At 41.6% G+C, this 17,872-nt stretch overlaps 1 protein-coding gene across 1 annotated transcript in view; it reads right to left on the reverse strand.

The window, feature by feature from the left end:
* Positions 1–17,872, reverse strand: part of Adcy2 (adenylate cyclase 2) — a 359,351-nt gene that overhangs the window by 54,531 nt on the left and 286,948 nt on the right. Inside the window, exon 15 of the mRNA XM_027400117.2 lies at positions 13,268–13,352. Coding sequence (XP_027255918.1) covers positions 13,268–13,352 — 85 coding nt within the window. The remainder of the gene's footprint in view (positions 1–13,267; positions 13,353–17,872) is intronic.

Consider the following 17,872-nt stretch of genomic DNA (forward strand, 5'->3'; position numbering starts at 1 on the left):
CACCCACAAAAGCCATCAGTAGTCAATACTCCTTCTTGAGTCTGTGGTTGACTGCTGGTGGATCCAGTCATATGAGGGCCAGTGTATGCAGTCACAGCTCCTTAAAGTCACCATTGCCCACAAAGTCAGCACCCCACACTACCTCTCCTCATCTTCTGGCTCTTACATTCTTTCTTTCTGCTCTTCCACAAGGATCCCTATGCCTTAGCTGTGGTGGTACAAATGCCCTGTTTAGGGAATAGCACCATGAGCAGCCATTTGGTTCTGCATGGATGTTTGAAAGGCAAACCGTAGGGAGGATGGGAGGATGAAGAAGGGTAGAGAGGAGTTAGAGAGCGTGTGACTACAGTAATCAAAATAACTTTTAATTTTTAAAATTATATTTGTTTATTTGATGTGTGTGCATATGTGGAGATCAGAGGTCAAAGGACAACTTACAAGAGATAATTAGTTCCTACCTACCACTGTGTGGGTTCTGGGGGGTTGAATGTATGCATCCGACTTGGTGGCAAGCACCTTTACCCACTTAGTCAAGTGCCTTTACTTACTAAGTTATCTTCTTGTCCTCTAGTTTCCATGATTTTTGACTATTCTAAACACCTTGAATATGTGTGGTCATACATTTGCCCTGGTGACTGGTTTATTCCACTCATAGTTATTCCCCAAGGATCATCATGCTGTAGATGCTCCCTCTTCATCAAGGCAGAGTAAAATCCCATTGTAAGTGCATAGTGTACTTTTTTTAAACTGAAGTAGATGTGGCATGCTTCCAGTTCATGGCCCAGTAAGCATGGCAGCCCATGGCCCAGTGAGCATGGCTACTGAAGCTCTCTTGCTACAAGGACTCACAATTCTTGTAGAATGAAAGCTGGAGTTTGCTCACCATTTTCCATGCTCTGCCCTGTCCTATGGTGCCTCATGGCTGTTCTTACATCTTCAATGGAGGCACCACTGAGTCTCACCCCAGTGTAGGTCAGAGGGTAGAGCACAGTGAGTTCTATCCAGGGGTGACTCACATGAGTCACATGAAGATTATGCTCTTAACTAATATGATAGGCAGTATCTGAAGAATTCTCCAAAGAATCTCCAGGGAGACAAGTTTCAACCTTCCTCATAGTGACTAGCCCTGAGGTGATGGATTCCAGAGAGCATGAAACTACCCCCAAGTTTATATAGTGGTAGGCCTGGTACAATGTAACTAAAAGCCAGTGTGAGATAACCCCCCCTGGCATTGACAAACAGCACTTACATGTCTCTACCTATTCCATATGCTCTTTTTGAATTCCTCCTAAAATACTGTTGACATAAGCAGTGTAGTATGTGTAATATGTTGAATGGTAACACAACTATCAAAAAAGGTTGATGCTGAATGAGAGGTTGTTAGAGGGTAAAAGACCAGTCAGCAGCGTCTATGCAATTCCCCACAGCTGTGAGGCTTCCTCTAAGTGAATGATGATCTCTTGTCTCCATTTGTTCACCCACCTCCTCAGCCTTTCAGAGACTTAAACGCAAGGCACTGGAAAGGGATGCACAAGTGTTGACTTTTCTCTCTGTATTGGGAGTGACAAATACTCACAATACTGAAGATTTAGAATAGAAAACACAAATATTTATCACTTCAAGGACAATGCATATCCATCTCAGATGTCCATATTATAACCAATTAGGTAAAGTGGTATCTAGTTACTACAAGACACTTTTGAAGTTATAAAATTAAAAATTCCAAAGTTTAGAATAAATTGTGATGATTTATACACCATCTAATAAGAGCATGTTATATTCTCCACCCTTAGGCTTGTCGTCCACTGACATAGATGTGGACAAACCCAAGGGACCTTGTCTCTATTCATGCAGCAGAATCAAGTGACAGACAGAACTTATAGAGACCATTTAGACACAAGGGTTTGGTGTGCATGGCCTCAGGACCACAGATTCAAGAAGCACCTGGCTCATTCCTGCTCCCACAGGCTTCCCCAGCCCCTCAAAGATGTATTTGAGACCATTTATAAATGTATCAAGCCAAATGCTCATTGTTGTGAATATCAAGGAGGGTGGCATCTCTGTTTCCATCCACATTACCAACGACAGGCAGAGTGAAAAACAAATGGTGACAGCTGGTCATTAGTGCTCGTGTCTAGGAAGAGGAAGCAGAAGGGCTTGGTGGGCAAACGGAGAAACCAATGATGGGAATATGAAGAACCAAAAGACCGGGGTTTTAAAATGAAAGGAAAACAATCAGAGGATAAGGAAGAACCCAGGCAGAGTGACACATGCTACAGTCCCAGTACTCTGGAGGAGAAGGCAGAGAGATCAGAAGCTCAAGGTCATCCTTGGTTTCACAGTGAGTGTAAGGTCAACCTGGGCTGACAAAGACCCTGACTCAGACAGAAATGGGAGTATGAAAAGGCCACACTAAACCTCATGACTTTGTATTTTAACTTATTATACAACGAGTCAACACTGGTTCTGTTTGCAATTTTCTACATTGTTCAGAATATTTGATTTTCAGTACTTGGGTAATGTCCCTGATAGAAAAAGGAGGCTTATTAAAACTGTACCAATCCTGATTCAACATTATAAATGAGAGCATTTTAAAACAGTATGCTGACCTGTCCTCAGAAGGAGCTACTCAACTGAAGAGGAGATGATTCCTGAGCCCTTGTTAAGGTGTAGCCCTTGACTTAACTACTAGCATCATTTCACCAAATATGCTTCTTTCTATTCTTGCTCATCACTGGACCACTGTGTTGGCTCTTTCTTACACTGAGCCAGAACCACATCCACCACCAACAAACAAGATTGGTAGTAATAATATTAAGAGATATCTAGAAAGAAAGAATATACACTTACAGGAAAATCTTCCCTAGATGCTATGCTGGGACCCATGAGACCCACGGGGTAGTGGAAAGACACATGATAAACACTCAAGTCCTGGAACCCAAACAGGTAGACCCTGTACACAAGAGTTAGTGCTGATGAGTGCACTTGGATTATAAAAAGGCGAGAAGACAACTCTACCCAAACCATTGCTATCGCTGAGGCAGGGGACTTGGCTCAGTTGATAAAGCATGAGCTATGCCAATGTGAGGTTCAGATCCCCAGATCCACACAGAGCCCGGTGTGGCAGAACACATCTGTAGTCCCATTGCTCTTATTGAGGTGGGAGACAGAGATGGGGGAAATCTTCGGAAACTTGTGGGCTAGCTTGCCTTGTGTATGCAGCACTGAAAAATAAGAAACCTGGTCTCCAACAAGGTGAGGGTGAGGAAACCTAAAGGTATCTTCTGACTTCCTTATGCTGTGCTTGGACAAGGGGTGATGGGGAGGGGAGGGGGAGAGGGAGAGTGGGAGTGAGGGAGGGGGAGACAGGGAGAGGGAGAGAGGCAGTGAGGGAGAGAGGGACCAAGAGAGAGAGGGAGGGAGGGAGGGAGGGAAAGGGAGGGAGATTTTGAGTTTTCAGTATTATACAGACCAGGAAAATGAGGAACTATTAGAACAAAATTTAAAAAATGATGCTAAATGATCACAATGAAGAACCATGCATTTGTAAAATAAAAAAAGCTACCATGCAATACTGTCATGGAAAGGGTTAGGTAGACAGGCATTTGTCACTGAGAAAACCAAGTCCCACAGGAGGATAACATGCTCAGACAGGATAGTCAGATAAACCATTATCCAACAAGAATAATGATAACGTGAATAATCTGAGAATATTAAATAAGCAAAGATGAAACAATACTAGCCTGGAAGATGGGATGGATGATGAGATTAGAGTGCGGTCCCTGTATTGTTCAAGATGCAGTTATAATAGAATTTGAGAATCGGGTGCACAGCATAAGTTTTTAAAGGAAACTAAAACCAAATAAACAGCCAGGCTGAAGTGTTTCATATCCAAGTTACTGGGGAGAAAAAGTATAATTTCTAAAAAAAAATAAAAAATAAAAAGCAGAAGAGAGGGAAAATAAAGGCAAAGATGAGCTAAGGTGAATTTTAAAAAATCAAATCAGATTGTAGTAGCAATTATAACATACATGTATACTGCTTGTCAAGTGAAGGAGGGTGACTCCTGGATCAGGGAAACAGCATGCAGCCACATGTTATCTACCAGACGTATTACCAAATACCACTAATTTTCCAAACAGACAAAGAGAAGCTGAGAGAAAGATGGAAAAAGGGTCACCGGCAAGTTCAGCCCAAGAAGGCTGCGAGAGCTGTATTGCCATTAGAGAAGGCAGACTTCAATGGACAAGCACTCTGGAGGGAAGGGGAGAGAGCTTTGTGTTAGCTGGAGTGTGACCTACTTTTCCCCTCCTAGGATGAACTCTGCATTTGTCCTTTCATCATTGTCCTAAAGGAGATGGCTGGCTGGGTGGCCTCAGAATACTCCTACTGCACAAGGTAGGTGGTAACGACACTGGGAGGAAATTTTCTTCTGACATTTTCTAGCATTTTCAAAGGTAAGCTTTGTTTGGTGTGTGTGTGTGTGTGTGTGTGTGTGTGTGTGTGTGTGTGCGCGCGCGCGCTATTTCTGGTCAGAGTTACTGTTTTGTACCATAGAGAGGTAAGTCCCTCCCACACAGCTTAGAAGCTGTCTGATTCCTGTGCTCATTATTAACATGGCCATCACTGTAAGATTTCCTTTACTGGCTCTGAGCATCTGTGAGGAGATAGAGGGGCTCCATGGAGCAGAGGAGGGGAAATGAAGATGTCTGTGTTTAGGCAGCACCTACTTAGAAAGCATGTTCATGTAGTCAGGATTATAATGGGTCTAGTGGGAAGCCGACTGGGCATGGAGAAGTTATCCTTGGCTTGAGGGGCTTATTACACGTCAGGGGAAGCAATAACAAGATAGAAAGGTCAAAATGCATATTATACGATTGAGGCTCAACACTGTAGCTCAGGTCTGGTGTCCCATGATGCTCATCTCAAAACTGGTGGAGATCCCAAGGTCTCTGGGGATGAGACTGGCTGCTGAGCTCACTTCCATGTGCAAGGACTTGGAAGTGAGTTCCATGGGGATGGGGAGGGAGCACTCCTGGGGGAGGAGGTGGTGGTGGTAAGCCACAGGTGTGAGGGAAGGGCAGGGAGGAGCTGTTCAGTGGGCTATTGCAAAAGAAAGAAACAAAGTTCAGAACAAGTTACTAAACAAAACTCTTCACATTTGGGGGTCGACAGAAAGGTGCTAGGAGCAGTGTGCCATTATCACTCTAGTGTTTGCACACTCCATGCTTTTCTGCCTGAAGCACAGGACTTCCTTGTGCTGCACACTTTGTGCAGAAGACTGGGACAAAGACAAAGTTCTGGAAGGAAACGTACTGGCCAGATTGATAGTACCAGCAACTTGACCTCAAATCTGACAAAGGCCACTTAAGACATGGTTTATTCTGCATTACATCATGGCAGGGAAGGCATGGTGGTGGGAGCAGAAAGCCAGGAAGCAGAGAAAGTGGAAAACACTTAGCTGGTTTTTCTCGTCCCCTTGTTGTTCAGTAAAGCTCAGTGATGGTATGACCCACATCTGAGATAGGTTTCTCTCTTCCATTTAACAGCCCTGGAAACACCCTCATAGACACACCCATCTATGCCTCATCTGTGCCTCAATGTTTCTTATTCCAATCAAGTTGAAAGTCAAAACTAAAACAAACCATCACACTTGCCTCTGCATGACTTCCTTTTGAAATAGCAGCTCACTTTAACTCTTCACAGCAAGAATTTCACACTGGCGCCTCTTGCATCAATAATGCCCTTGGCATTTATGTTTGCAGATTAACCGTTGGCAGCATTCTGCACCTTTTCATAGTTTGGCATCTAATTAACAAGTGAATGTTAATCCCAGTAACGATAAATCTTTCCACCAAGCCACCTAAGCAATGCCACCACGTGGGCGCCCAAAATAACACACAGAGACTTATATTAGGTTCAATGCTGCTGGCCAATGACTAGGATTTCTTACTTGCTAGCTCAGTCTTAATTGTTAACCATAACTATTATTCTATATATTTATAAAGATTTATGGAGGATGCTGGCAGCATGCATCCTTTTCCTGGGATCACATGGCAGCTCCACAGAGAAAAGAGGAGGAGGAAGAGCGATTTTCTGCTTGTCCCTGCTTATATTCTGAGTCAGCCTGCATTGTCACTTCCTGCCTGGATCACAAGATTTTTCTTTACTACATTTCCCAGAATCCTCCTCCACTCCTATTCCCGCCTAACTTGCTTCCCTATTGACCAACAGTACTTTACTTATCAACCAATGAGACAAACATATACACAGAAGGACCTCCCCCATCATCTCCTCTTCTCTCTCTAAATAAAAAGAAGTGTTTTAACATTAACATAGTAAAATATATAACAAAAGTTATCAAGTAAGAACTATAGTTACAACATTTAGTTCATGAGCATTTAGCAAGATTTAAAAGAAAATATTCTAATTTTAGCCATTCTGACAGGTGTAAGATGGTATCTCAGAGTTGTTTTGAGTTGCATTTCCCTGATGGCTAAGGATGTTGAGCACTTTCTTATGTATCTTTCAGCCATTTTAGATTCCTCTATTGAGAATTGTCTATTTAGTTCTGTACCCCACTTTTTAATTGGATTGTTTGGTGTTTTGGAGACTAGCTTCTTGAGTTCTTTGTATATTTTGGAGATCAGCCCTCTGTCAAATGTGGGGTTGGTGAATATCTTTTCCCAATCTGTGGGCTGTCATTTTGTCTTGTTGACTGTGTCCTTTGCCTTACAGAAGCTTCTCAGTTTTAGGAGGTCCCATTTATTAATTGTTGTTCTCAGTGTCTGTGCTATTGGTGTAATGCTCAGGAAGTGGTCTCCTGTACCAATTTGTTCAAGGGTATTTCCTACTTTCTCTTCTAATAAGTTCAGTGTGGCTGGATTTATGTCGAGGTCTTTGATCCATTTGTACTTAAGTTTTGTGCATATGGACAGACATGGATCTATCTGCAGTCTTCTACATGCCAGTATCCAGTTATGCCAGCACCATTTGTTGAAGATGCTTTCTTTATTCCATTATATAGCTTTAGCTTCTTTGTCAAGAATCAGGTGTTCTTAGGTGTATGGGTTAATATCAGGGTTTTCAACTCTATTCCATTGGTCTACCTGTCTATTTTTGTGCCAATACCAAGCTGTTTTCAATACTATGGCTCTATAATAGAGCTTGAAATCAGGGATGGTGATGCCTCTGCAAGTTCTTTTATTGTACAGGGTTGTTTTGGCTATCCTGGGTCTTTTGTTTTTCCATATAAAGTTGAGAACTGTTTTGTCAAGGTCTGTGAAGAATTGTGCCGGGATTTTGATGGGTATTGCATTGAATCTATAGATAGTTTTTTGACAAGATTGCCATTTTTATTATGTTGATCTTACCTATCCAAGAACATGGGAGATCCTTCCATTTTCTGGTATCTTCTTTAATTTCTTTCTTTAAAGCCTCAAAATTCTTATGATACAGGTCTTTCACTTTTTTGGTTATTGTTACCCCAAGGTATTTTATGTTGTTTGTGGCAATTGTAAAGGGTGATGTTTCTTTGATTTCTTTCTCAGCACATTTATCATCCATATATAGTAGGGCTACTGATTTTTTTGAGTTAATCTTGTATCCTGCCACTTTGCTGAAGGTGTTTATCAGCTGTAGGAGTTCCCTGGTAGAGTTTTTGGGGTCACTTATGTAGACTATCATATCATCTGCAAACAGGGAAAGCTTGACTTCTTTCATTCCAATTTGTATGTTTATGCTGGAGAGGATGTGGAGAAAGGGGAACACCCCTGCACTACTGGTGGGAGTGCCAACAGGGAACAGCCACTTTGGAAATCAGTATGGTGATTCCTCAGGAAAATTGGAATCAGTCTACCAAAAGATCCAGCAATTTCACTCTTAGTCATATAGCCAAAAGAAGCACATTCATATAATAAGGACATCTGTTCAACGATGTTCATTGCAGCATTATTTATAATAGCCAGAACCTGGAAACAACCTAGATGCCCCTCAACCAAAGAATGGATAGAGAAAATGTGGTACATTTACACAATGGAGTATTACTTAGCTGAAAAAAATGGAATCTTGAAATTCACAGGTAAATGGATGGAACTAGAAGAAACCATTCTGAGTGAAGTAATCCAGTCACAAAAAGACACACATGGTATGTACTCACTCATATATGGATTTTAGACATAGAGTAAAGGATTATAAGCTTACATTCCACACTGCCAGAGAAGCTAGTAAACAAGGAGGACCCTAAGAGAGACATACATGGTCCCCTGGAGAAGGGGAAAAGGACATGATCTCCTGAGCAAATTGGGAGCATGGAGGGAGGGGAGAGGGAACCAGGAGAATGAGAAGGGGAGAAGCAGAGGGGTGAGGAAGATATGATGGGGCAGGGAGGTTGAATTGGGGCAAGAACACAAGAGAGCAAGATAAGAGATACTATAATAGAGGGAGACATTATAGGTTTAAAGAGAAATCAGGCACTAGGGAAATGTCTGGAGAGCTACAAAATGACACCAAGTAACAATCTAAGCAACAGGGGAGAGGCTACCTTAAATGCCCTCCCCTGATAATGAGATTGATGATTAATTCATATGCCATCCTATAGCCTTCATCCAGCAGCTGGTGGAAGTCGAAGCAGACACCCACAGCTGGTGTCTGCTGAACTGAACTGAAATCCAGTTGCAAAGAAGGAGGACTGATGAGCAAACGGGTCCATACCAGGCTGGTGAAACCCACAGAAACAGCTGACCTAAACAAGGGAGAGCTCTTGGTCCCCAGACTGATAGCTGGGCAGCATGGGACTGATCCAGACCACCTAAACGTGGGTGTTGGTGAGGAGACCTCGGAAATCTATGGGGCCGCTTGTAGTAGACCAGTACTTATCCTTAGCATAGGAATGGACTTTGGGAGCCCATCCCACATGGAGGGATACTCCCTGAACTTAGACACAAGGGGGTTGACCTAGGCCCTATCCCAAAGGATATGGCAGACTTTGACCCCCCCCAAGGGAGGTCTCACCCTCCCTGGGGAGCAGAAAGGGTGTTATTTGGGGGGGGCAGGGGAGGAGGGAAGGGAGAGGGACCTGGGATTGACATGTAAAATAATCTTTCTAATTAAAAAATTAAAAAAAGAAAATATTCTATCATCTATCCTATCTTTGTGAGTCTAAGGTCTTATATGTAGCTTATCTTTTATAATAACTAAAGAAAACTATAACCATAATTATCTGTCTTCAACTCCATGAAAGACCACAGAAGTTTTGCCGATTGTGATGGTGCAGTGGCTGAGCAGTAGTGTTCAGCTGCAAGAGCTGGAGGTGAGGTCCGTCTCAAGACTACCTGAAAAATATCTAAATGCTTTCTGAACCAAGTTAGAACGGTTGGAAGGGATTGGCTGTTGTTTGCAGGAAAAGGCTTTGGAGAATCTGCAGGGCCATAACCAGTCGAGGCACTGAGCAGTATTGGTTCCGGGTATGGGGGGATGACTCACAGCAGTTCTGTGAGGGCCAGCAGCAGCAGCGGGATTGGAGGCCTGCAGAAAAAAAGGAACTCTCCTGGTGGGGCCGAGCAGTATTCGGTGCCACGTGGCTGTGCGCTGGGCAGTGCACTTTGTGGCTGCAAAGCTAACACGGAAGGGCAGGAGCCTTGGGTTTCTGAAAATGGAGGAAACCCGTGGCCTGGCTTGTCTCAGTTCCAAGCCACAGAAGCCACAGGGTAGAAACCATTGCTGGGCTGAACGATGGAGAGTGACGAGCAGGTTCTTAGGCCCAGTTGGAATGGGCTTGGAGGTAGGTAGGTGTGCGTGTGCGTGTGCGTGTGCGTGTGTGTGTCGGAGAGACTCTGTGGCAATTAGTGCTATGGGTGTTTCTCAGCAAGGGGGTTGGGAGGGAAAGATGAAAGGTTACCTGGGCACTGATGCAGCAGGGGAATAAATCCTGCCAAAGGCCAGACTCACCCGTGGGTTCAGAATCAAAACTACTTCTGACACCAGCTAAAGTGGATCGCAAGGAGTCAGAACTAGTTTGAAAACAAATGGTTTATTAGGAAGTACTCATGTGACAGAGCCAGTCCTGTTCAGGCAGGCGGGAGAGGGAAAAGAGAGCTTCATGCATGTGTGCCTGATATTTAAAGCCTTGCTCTGTCACTCTGACCACGTAGGCAAGGTCAGCATCACCTGTGCCAGCCCCCAAGTGGGCGTGGTCAGCATTTCCCCCTAAAAATCCCATCAAATTTTATGCAACCAGTACGTTTTCCAGGGCCCAGAAAATGAGAAGCCAGTTGGTGGCACCATCTTTCCATGACCACCATAGAGTATCTGTGATAAATACAATTTTCCATTTTATTTGTAAGGCATTGTACAACACACACTCAACACTCTCTAAACCAGTCATTTATCAATGCCCTTGCTGGTGACAGTTTAACAACCATTACAGAATCCTATGAACACCAAAAGAACCCTTACTAGGTTGAGAATTCCTTCCCGAAATTACAAATGGACACTGGGGAGCCTTAGCCAAGAATCCCTTTATTGAATGTTCAAGAAATATCCTAATACGTGTTTTCCTGAAGGCAAGGCTGTTGAATAACTTTGAAAATATTTATTAGCCATTTGTGCTTCCTCTTCTGAGAACCATCTATTCAGTTCATTGGCTCATTTGTTGATTAGCAGGTTTATAGTTTTTGGTGTTCAATTTGTACATGTTTATACATTCTGGATACCAATTGTCTATTTGAACCATAGCTGACAAGGATTTTATCCCATTCTGCAGGCTGTTTCCTCTGCCAATATTTTCCTTTCACATAGTTTCATGTAATGTCATTTGTCAGTTCTTGGGTTACCTCCTCTACTACTGAAGTCCTGTTAACTCAAGTTTGTGTCTATGCCTATAACTTGAAGTGTTTTTTATTCCTCCTTTGCAGTTTCAGCATTTCAGGTTTTTTTTTTAAAGTGTTTGGTTCCTTTTTTTCTTGTTTTTTTTTTTTCAAGTGAGAGATCTACTCTACTATAGTCATGATGAGAGAGATCTTACTCTAGTTGGAGTGTCTATCAAGAGAACAAATGGCAACACATGTTGGGAAAGAGGAACTCTTATTCATTGCTGGTGGGATTGTGAGATGGTGCAGCCAACACAGATTAGTTTGGAGGTTTTTCAAAACACTAAACATAGAACTGCTGTATTACCCAGATATACCACTCCTGGGCATACACCCCAGAGTTATTTGCACAACCATGTTTGTTGCTGTGGTAGTCACACAGCAAGGAAATGAAATCAGTTTGGGTACCCATAAATGTAGGAGTGACCAGTAAGAATGGATACACACACAATGACATTTTATTCAGCAATAAAGAAATTATGAAATTTGAAGGGAATATGATATGTCTGAAAATTATATTAAATACAGTATCCCAGACTCAGAAACACAAATAACACATGATCTCGCTCATATTCAGATTAGAGATCTTAATTTACATTTTGAGACAGGGTCTTATTTTGTAACCCTGACTGTCCTGGAACTCACTATGTTGACCAAGCTGGCCTTGAACTTGTAGTGATCTCTCCCTTTCAGATGCTAGGACTGCAGGTGTATATTTATGTGGTAGTGAAAACAAGTATAGGCCTTGAAACTATGAAAGAAACATGAGTTGGGGGGGCTACTTTTAAGGAGTGGGTTGGGGGCAGGCAACAAAATATATGAGACATGAAAATAGAGAGGATAACACTGGGGATGGAAGGGATCCAGTGAGGGAGAGATGAGGGTGCTGAGCAGGGGAGGAGGAATCTAGAGCAATCCATGTATAAAAATGTACTAAGGAAATCTGTTCCTTTCTGTATACTAATTTTCCAAGTAAATAAAAAGACAAATGTCTTCAAGTTTAGCCTTTGCAATCCCTGGCACGTTACAGTCTTTCAAGGGGGAGGCAGACACTGGTTCATTTGCATCTTTGAAATTTTCTCAGAGACACCAGAGAGTCACAGAGAACTTGCTATTGAGTGGCAAGTAGGTACCAGGGTTTTGGAAGCCCACAGGAAGGGTGGTGGTAATGGGGAACTGTTAATTTCATCTTGATAGAACTTGGGAGTCCACAGTTTTAGAACAGGGGGATTAAGAGCTATGTTATTAATAATAAAGAGGCTGGAGTCTCTGAGGCCAAAAGGGAGGCATAAGAAGGATCATCGTATTTTCTGGAAAGTAACAGAGCCAGTATCCTCCATGCCCCATCTCCATGTCAATGGCAAACACAGCTTCTTGGGCACAGGGGTGTAAACTATTATTTTTAGAACAGAGCGGGATTTGTAGTGGAGCCACAGTGAAGGTTCTAGTGCTGAAAGCCAGAAAAGTGGGCTGCAGTAGGCTCTGGGGCACAAGGAGAAGAGTGAGTCTGTGTGCTTTTCCATACAGGGAAGACTGTGGGTCATGGAAAACCATGTGTATTCTCACAGTGAGTATTATATGTCCATGGAAGCTTTGCCTGCATAAATGTCTGTGTACCACATGCATGCTTGGTGCTCAGTTTGGGTAGCATCTCCTATTTTCACTTGTGTTCAGTGAAATGAAACACCGACTTATATATTATATTGTTTTGTTGGCTTTCCAAGATAGTTCTCACAGTGCTCTGGCCAGCTAGCGACACTTGCTTACTATGCAAACAAATGAAAAGATAATTTTTATGTTCCTAACTAGTGTTTAGCTAGCATGTAAATTATGAAACTGTACAGTGGTTGGCTTCAAACACAAATACATGGTGTGTTTCCATTTGTTAGCTTCCAGCTTTTTAATGTCTTCAAACTAGATTTAAAAGTTGTATTTAAAAATATTTTAATTGCCCTTTACATAAAAACCTTCTCATACTTGCATTCACTGCTACAAGTAGTCTGAAACTCAGAGATGATTTAAAAACAGTTGACAAACAGATGAGACTTATGAAGTGATGCCCAACGTTTTTGTTGGGTGCAGTGGTTTATATCCATTTCCCCAGCTATTTGGGAAGCTGGAGAGGATGGTAAGTGGGAGTTCAGCCTGAGCTATAGAGTGAGGCCCCACCTCCAGTGGGAAAAGCCATCTGACATGGTAATAGCTGTTAAACAACTGTATTCGTTATCTCTGAGATTACTTCAGTTTGTACCTGAGGCATCTCTCCCACTGGCCTGAAGGATGCTAGAAACCACAGCTCTTCAAATATCAGTGAGCAACACCCTTGCTTCTGAAACACTGAAGCTATTTTGACACAATTAACACACTTTCCAAAGAAGTTCTATATCTGAAGCACCTACCAAAAGCTGTCCAGCGAAGCAGACAAAGAGGATGAAGATGAGGGAGAGAAACGCAGCTCCGAAGGAGAGGCCAAGGGTGGACGTTCTACCAGGAAACAAAAAGCAACAGGTTAGCATGGAGGTCCCTTTGGAAAGCACCAGTGACAGTTTTCACTTAATTAGGACATGACTAAATCATGACTTCAACCCTCAGTATGTATGTATGTATGTATGTATGTATGTATGTATGTATGTATGTATAGATACATATATAGTTTTTAGAAATGAAAAATGAAGCAAAATCAAATGAAATGTATGTCCTTGGGAAAGTGTTGAAAGCAATGGCAGAACAACACAGTCCCATAGCACTGGTACTTTATGGAAGGAAGGACCATTTTCTGTGTACCTATTTTATGCTCCATTTGCCCATCCCATCACCTGAGTTGCCTCTTGGCTGCTACCGGTGTCTTAGGGGCTACTGTTTCTCTGGATGCCACCATGACCACCTTGAGCATCTCATCCTACCCTCATTACTAGTGTCCCCAGGGATACTGAGTCTCCACTGTCTTCCAAGCCTTCTACCCAGATTCAATCTTATTCAACTCGGACACAGTTAAGTGCCTCCTAAATTTCTTCAGGATTTCACAGGACAGGCCATGCACATGAGTGATCGAGTCAACAAACATAAAAGCATCCTTTGATCACACGAGATGCATGTCCACTAAGTAGAATCTGCCCAATTGGGTTTCAGGCTCACATATGAGATCTGTGTGTCAGGGTTGTGGAGAAAGCTCGGTTGATAAAAGCACTTACTTGTAAGGATAAAGACTAGAGTTTTCATCCTCAGTACCCAATAATAAAACAGGCCAGTGCAGAAGTCATGTTCCTAGCACTTAGAAGGGGAAGGCAGAGGATCCCCAGGGCAAACTGGCTCGTTGGGTTAGCTGCATCGGTGAGCATCAGCTTCACAAGAGATTCCTTCTCAGTGAATGAAATGGAGAGTGATAGAAGAAGACACCCAGTGTTAACATCTGACCCCCACATGCATGTACACATGCATGTACCCATAGGCGAGTGCACCCACACATGTGAGCATATGAGCACACACACACACACACACACACACACACACACACACACACAGAGAGAGAGAGAGAGAGAGAGAGAGAGAGAGAGAGAGAGAGAGAGAGAGAGAGAGTACACAAATAAACATGAAAAAAGGGATTTGATGTATTTCTGAGTGGTGCTTTAAATAACTAAAGAATGTTTAAATACCATTTAATCCCATTTGAGAAGAAATCAGGACTCAGAGAAGGGGTGAAAGCATCATGAACAATTGAAACTGAAACTCAAATGAAACATTCTTAACTGGTTGGATGTAGTCTGAGGCCACCATGGAAACTTGTGCCAATGCAATTGGCTAGACATAGCGAAGAAACAGATGAAAGTGACACTGAAGAGTAGAGAACCTCCAGATGACAAGGAAGGGAAAAGAAGAACCAGATACAAATGAGTAAGTACAATCATCCTGCAGGAGCCCAGGAAAAGCAACAAAATAAGCGGTTAATGTACTGAGTAACACCTAAAGCCCTCTAAATGGGGCAAAGCTATCAGCCCATTGTCCCATACACCTACAATATTTCAAGAGATGATTATGGTGGCTTCAACAAGAGCTGTAAACATCAATTCAAACCAACAATTGGCACCGAGTCAGGGTGATTTCAAATAATATCCTTATAAGATGGTTATGTATATCAAGTCTAGATTGTTGACTGGCATCATGGACCATCAAATTTCTAATACACAAAAAGGAGTGAGATGGAACTCAAGGCTACTTAGAGGCTAGCAGAGGTAAATACTATGTGCTCCCTAAATTCCCTTACCCAGAACATTATCCCCTCAGAGCACATGGGTGTATGTATGTATGTATGTATGTATGTATGTATGTATGTATGTATGCATGCATGCATGTATATATACTGTGTATAGCCCTACTGTCAGTGGAAGTCATTGGATCCCCTAGAATTGGATTTATGGATAGTTGTGTGCCACCATGTTGGTCCTGGGAACCTAGACCCTCTGCAAGAGCAGTAACTAACCTTAACCACTGAGCAATCTCTTCATGCACAGTGCAATTATAGTTTTGACTGAGATCTGTTTTTATTAGCAGGCATTCCATGATTCTGCCATGTTTGTTGTTTCTGTTTCTTAAATCAATCTTGATAACATCACTGTGAAACTACCTATTTTATTTGGATTTTTAAGTAACATTAAGTTACATAAAAATTATATGTAACATGTACAGCACAATCCCTACACCTAAGGCTCAGGGATCATTGCAACAAAGAGGGTGGCAAGATAAATGGGAGGTTTTCTGTGAGACTGTTTTTCTAGAAATTTCAGAAAGGCTAAACCCAAGAAGTCTCATCACCATGGATATATAAACAAGACCTGAACAACAACACTACCAACAGACATGCTAACATAGGAACAATATCTCATGGGTCTCAACACTAGACAAATGGAGAATGATGAGAGACAGAGAAAGGGTCTTCCCCAGGTTATCCAAAACATGTGGTCAACCCTCAGATAACATTATATGGGTTGTGGAAGTTGTATTTGTGTATTTAGGAATATATCTATAGGCACAACAGCAAATACAGAAAAAGAAGTCTTAAATTTGAGTGAGAATAAGGGGGAATGCAGTGGAGGAGATGGAAGAAGAAAACGGGAGGAGGAAAATACTGTAATTATAATTTAAAAATAAATCACAAAATCCCATGTAAGATTTTCCTATAATTAAAAAATACTCAGATTTGAAATAATTTCTTCTTATGCTTAATATTTTTATTTCTAAAAATGGATGAGCCTCGGAACCACATATTTTGCTGAACTCAAAACTTGGAGTTTTTGTTTCATTATTAAGGGCTGTTACTTTTCTATATTATTTTCTTCCAATTCGACTTAAAATAACTTTATTGAAATTTATGCTATTCTTTTAAACATTTTTATTATTAGTATTTTATATTTTCTAATAAATGTATTTAAGGACATAAATATTCCAACAATTATTCTTTGAGTCAAACCCTATTGCTTTTGATTTATAGATACTCATTTTTACTCTTGTCCACAAAGTCTATAATTTCAATTTCCATCTCCTTTTAATATGAGAATAATTAAAAATGTGATTACCAAATTCTGCAGGGTGGCTATTTTTGGTTGGCCCTTGTTATTTCTAATTTCATTATATCCGAGCAGAAACTGAAGATTCTGTTTTCCCCATTATGATAATTTATTTTTGCTCTGTGTGTGACAGAGTGTCATATTTCTACTATGTCTTACATATTTTTAAAATGCCAAATTTTTTACTTACTGTTGATAACAAAATGTGCTATCTGAAAACTTTGAGAGATTTTCTGAGGAGTTAGATTCTCACTTGACCTGTGAATAGTGGAGTGTAAACGTATTTCCCACTAGGACTCTGGGTTTGTCAATATATCTGACCATTCCAATAAATTTTCTTTTTTTCCTTCAAAGAGATGCTTCAGGACACAGGAAGTTTTGATTGCTAGTTCTCTTGGAGACTATATCATAATAAGACTCAAGGTTCTAAAGAAGGGAAGTAAAAAACAGTCCTACCCCCAGTTATGACACCTTTGAACAGCAACAAGGGCAAGCATGTTGAGATAACCCTTAGGGTGCAGTAGTGGCATAAATACTTCGTCATAACCACCAGTCTTCTGATTGGATAAAGACTCAACAACAGGGAAATCATGTCTGACACCAGAAACACAGCCAACTAACCAGGGCTAGTGAAGTTCCAAATTTTGGGGGAGAAACCACAACCACCGATTTAAAAAACATAGTCCCTAACTACATTCTGAATACTTGTCCTTAGCCCCACTGATAAGTGTCCTCACTTAGCATCGAGGAACTTTCCCCCCACCCAAAAGATAAAACTTATTTTAGTAAACCACAACCAACCAAAATGGAGATTTGTGGAGCCCAGTCCCTACAGATACATCTATAACACAACTCCTGCACCCAAGACTTAGGGAACATTGCAGAAGAAGAAGATGGCTGTGAGACTGTGCCTCCTGGTAACATCTGAACCTACACCCATGAAGTCTCACCAACAGGACTATCCGACCATGAGCTGAACAAGAACAACAGAATGCTAACGTGGATGGGGAAAGCACATCTCAACCCTCCACAAAGGCAGCTTAGTGAGAAGCTCAGTCTTGCTCAGGGAAGAACACACCAACAAATTATCCAACACCAGAGTCATCCCTAGAAACAACTACATACAGGAAACATTAGGCAGACTGAGCAAGCCGTATCTGTGTATTTAGGAATATATATGTATATACACATATGTATATAACAACAATTAATGAAAAAAGAGGCCATGAATTTGAAAGGGAGAAGTTTAGTTTAGTGTTTCATGAAACAGTAATCAGGAAGCTCATAAATTTACTCCAGGACCCATCCTTGTTTATAGAGCAAGGAGTGGACCAGCTCTTATAGTATCCAAAGGTGCTATGCAAGCTGCCAAGGAAAAAAAAAATCAATAATCCTATCTAGTTGTATATAGGTCACAAGCCACAATAATGACCAGTCCTACAA

This window comes from Cricetulus griseus, chromosome 2 (assembly GCF_003668045.3).
Source record: "Cricetulus griseus strain 17A/GY chromosome 2, alternate assembly CriGri-PICRH-1.0, whole genome shotgun sequence".
NCBI lineage: Eukaryota > Metazoa > Chordata > Mammalia > Rodentia > Cricetidae > Cricetulus > Cricetulus griseus.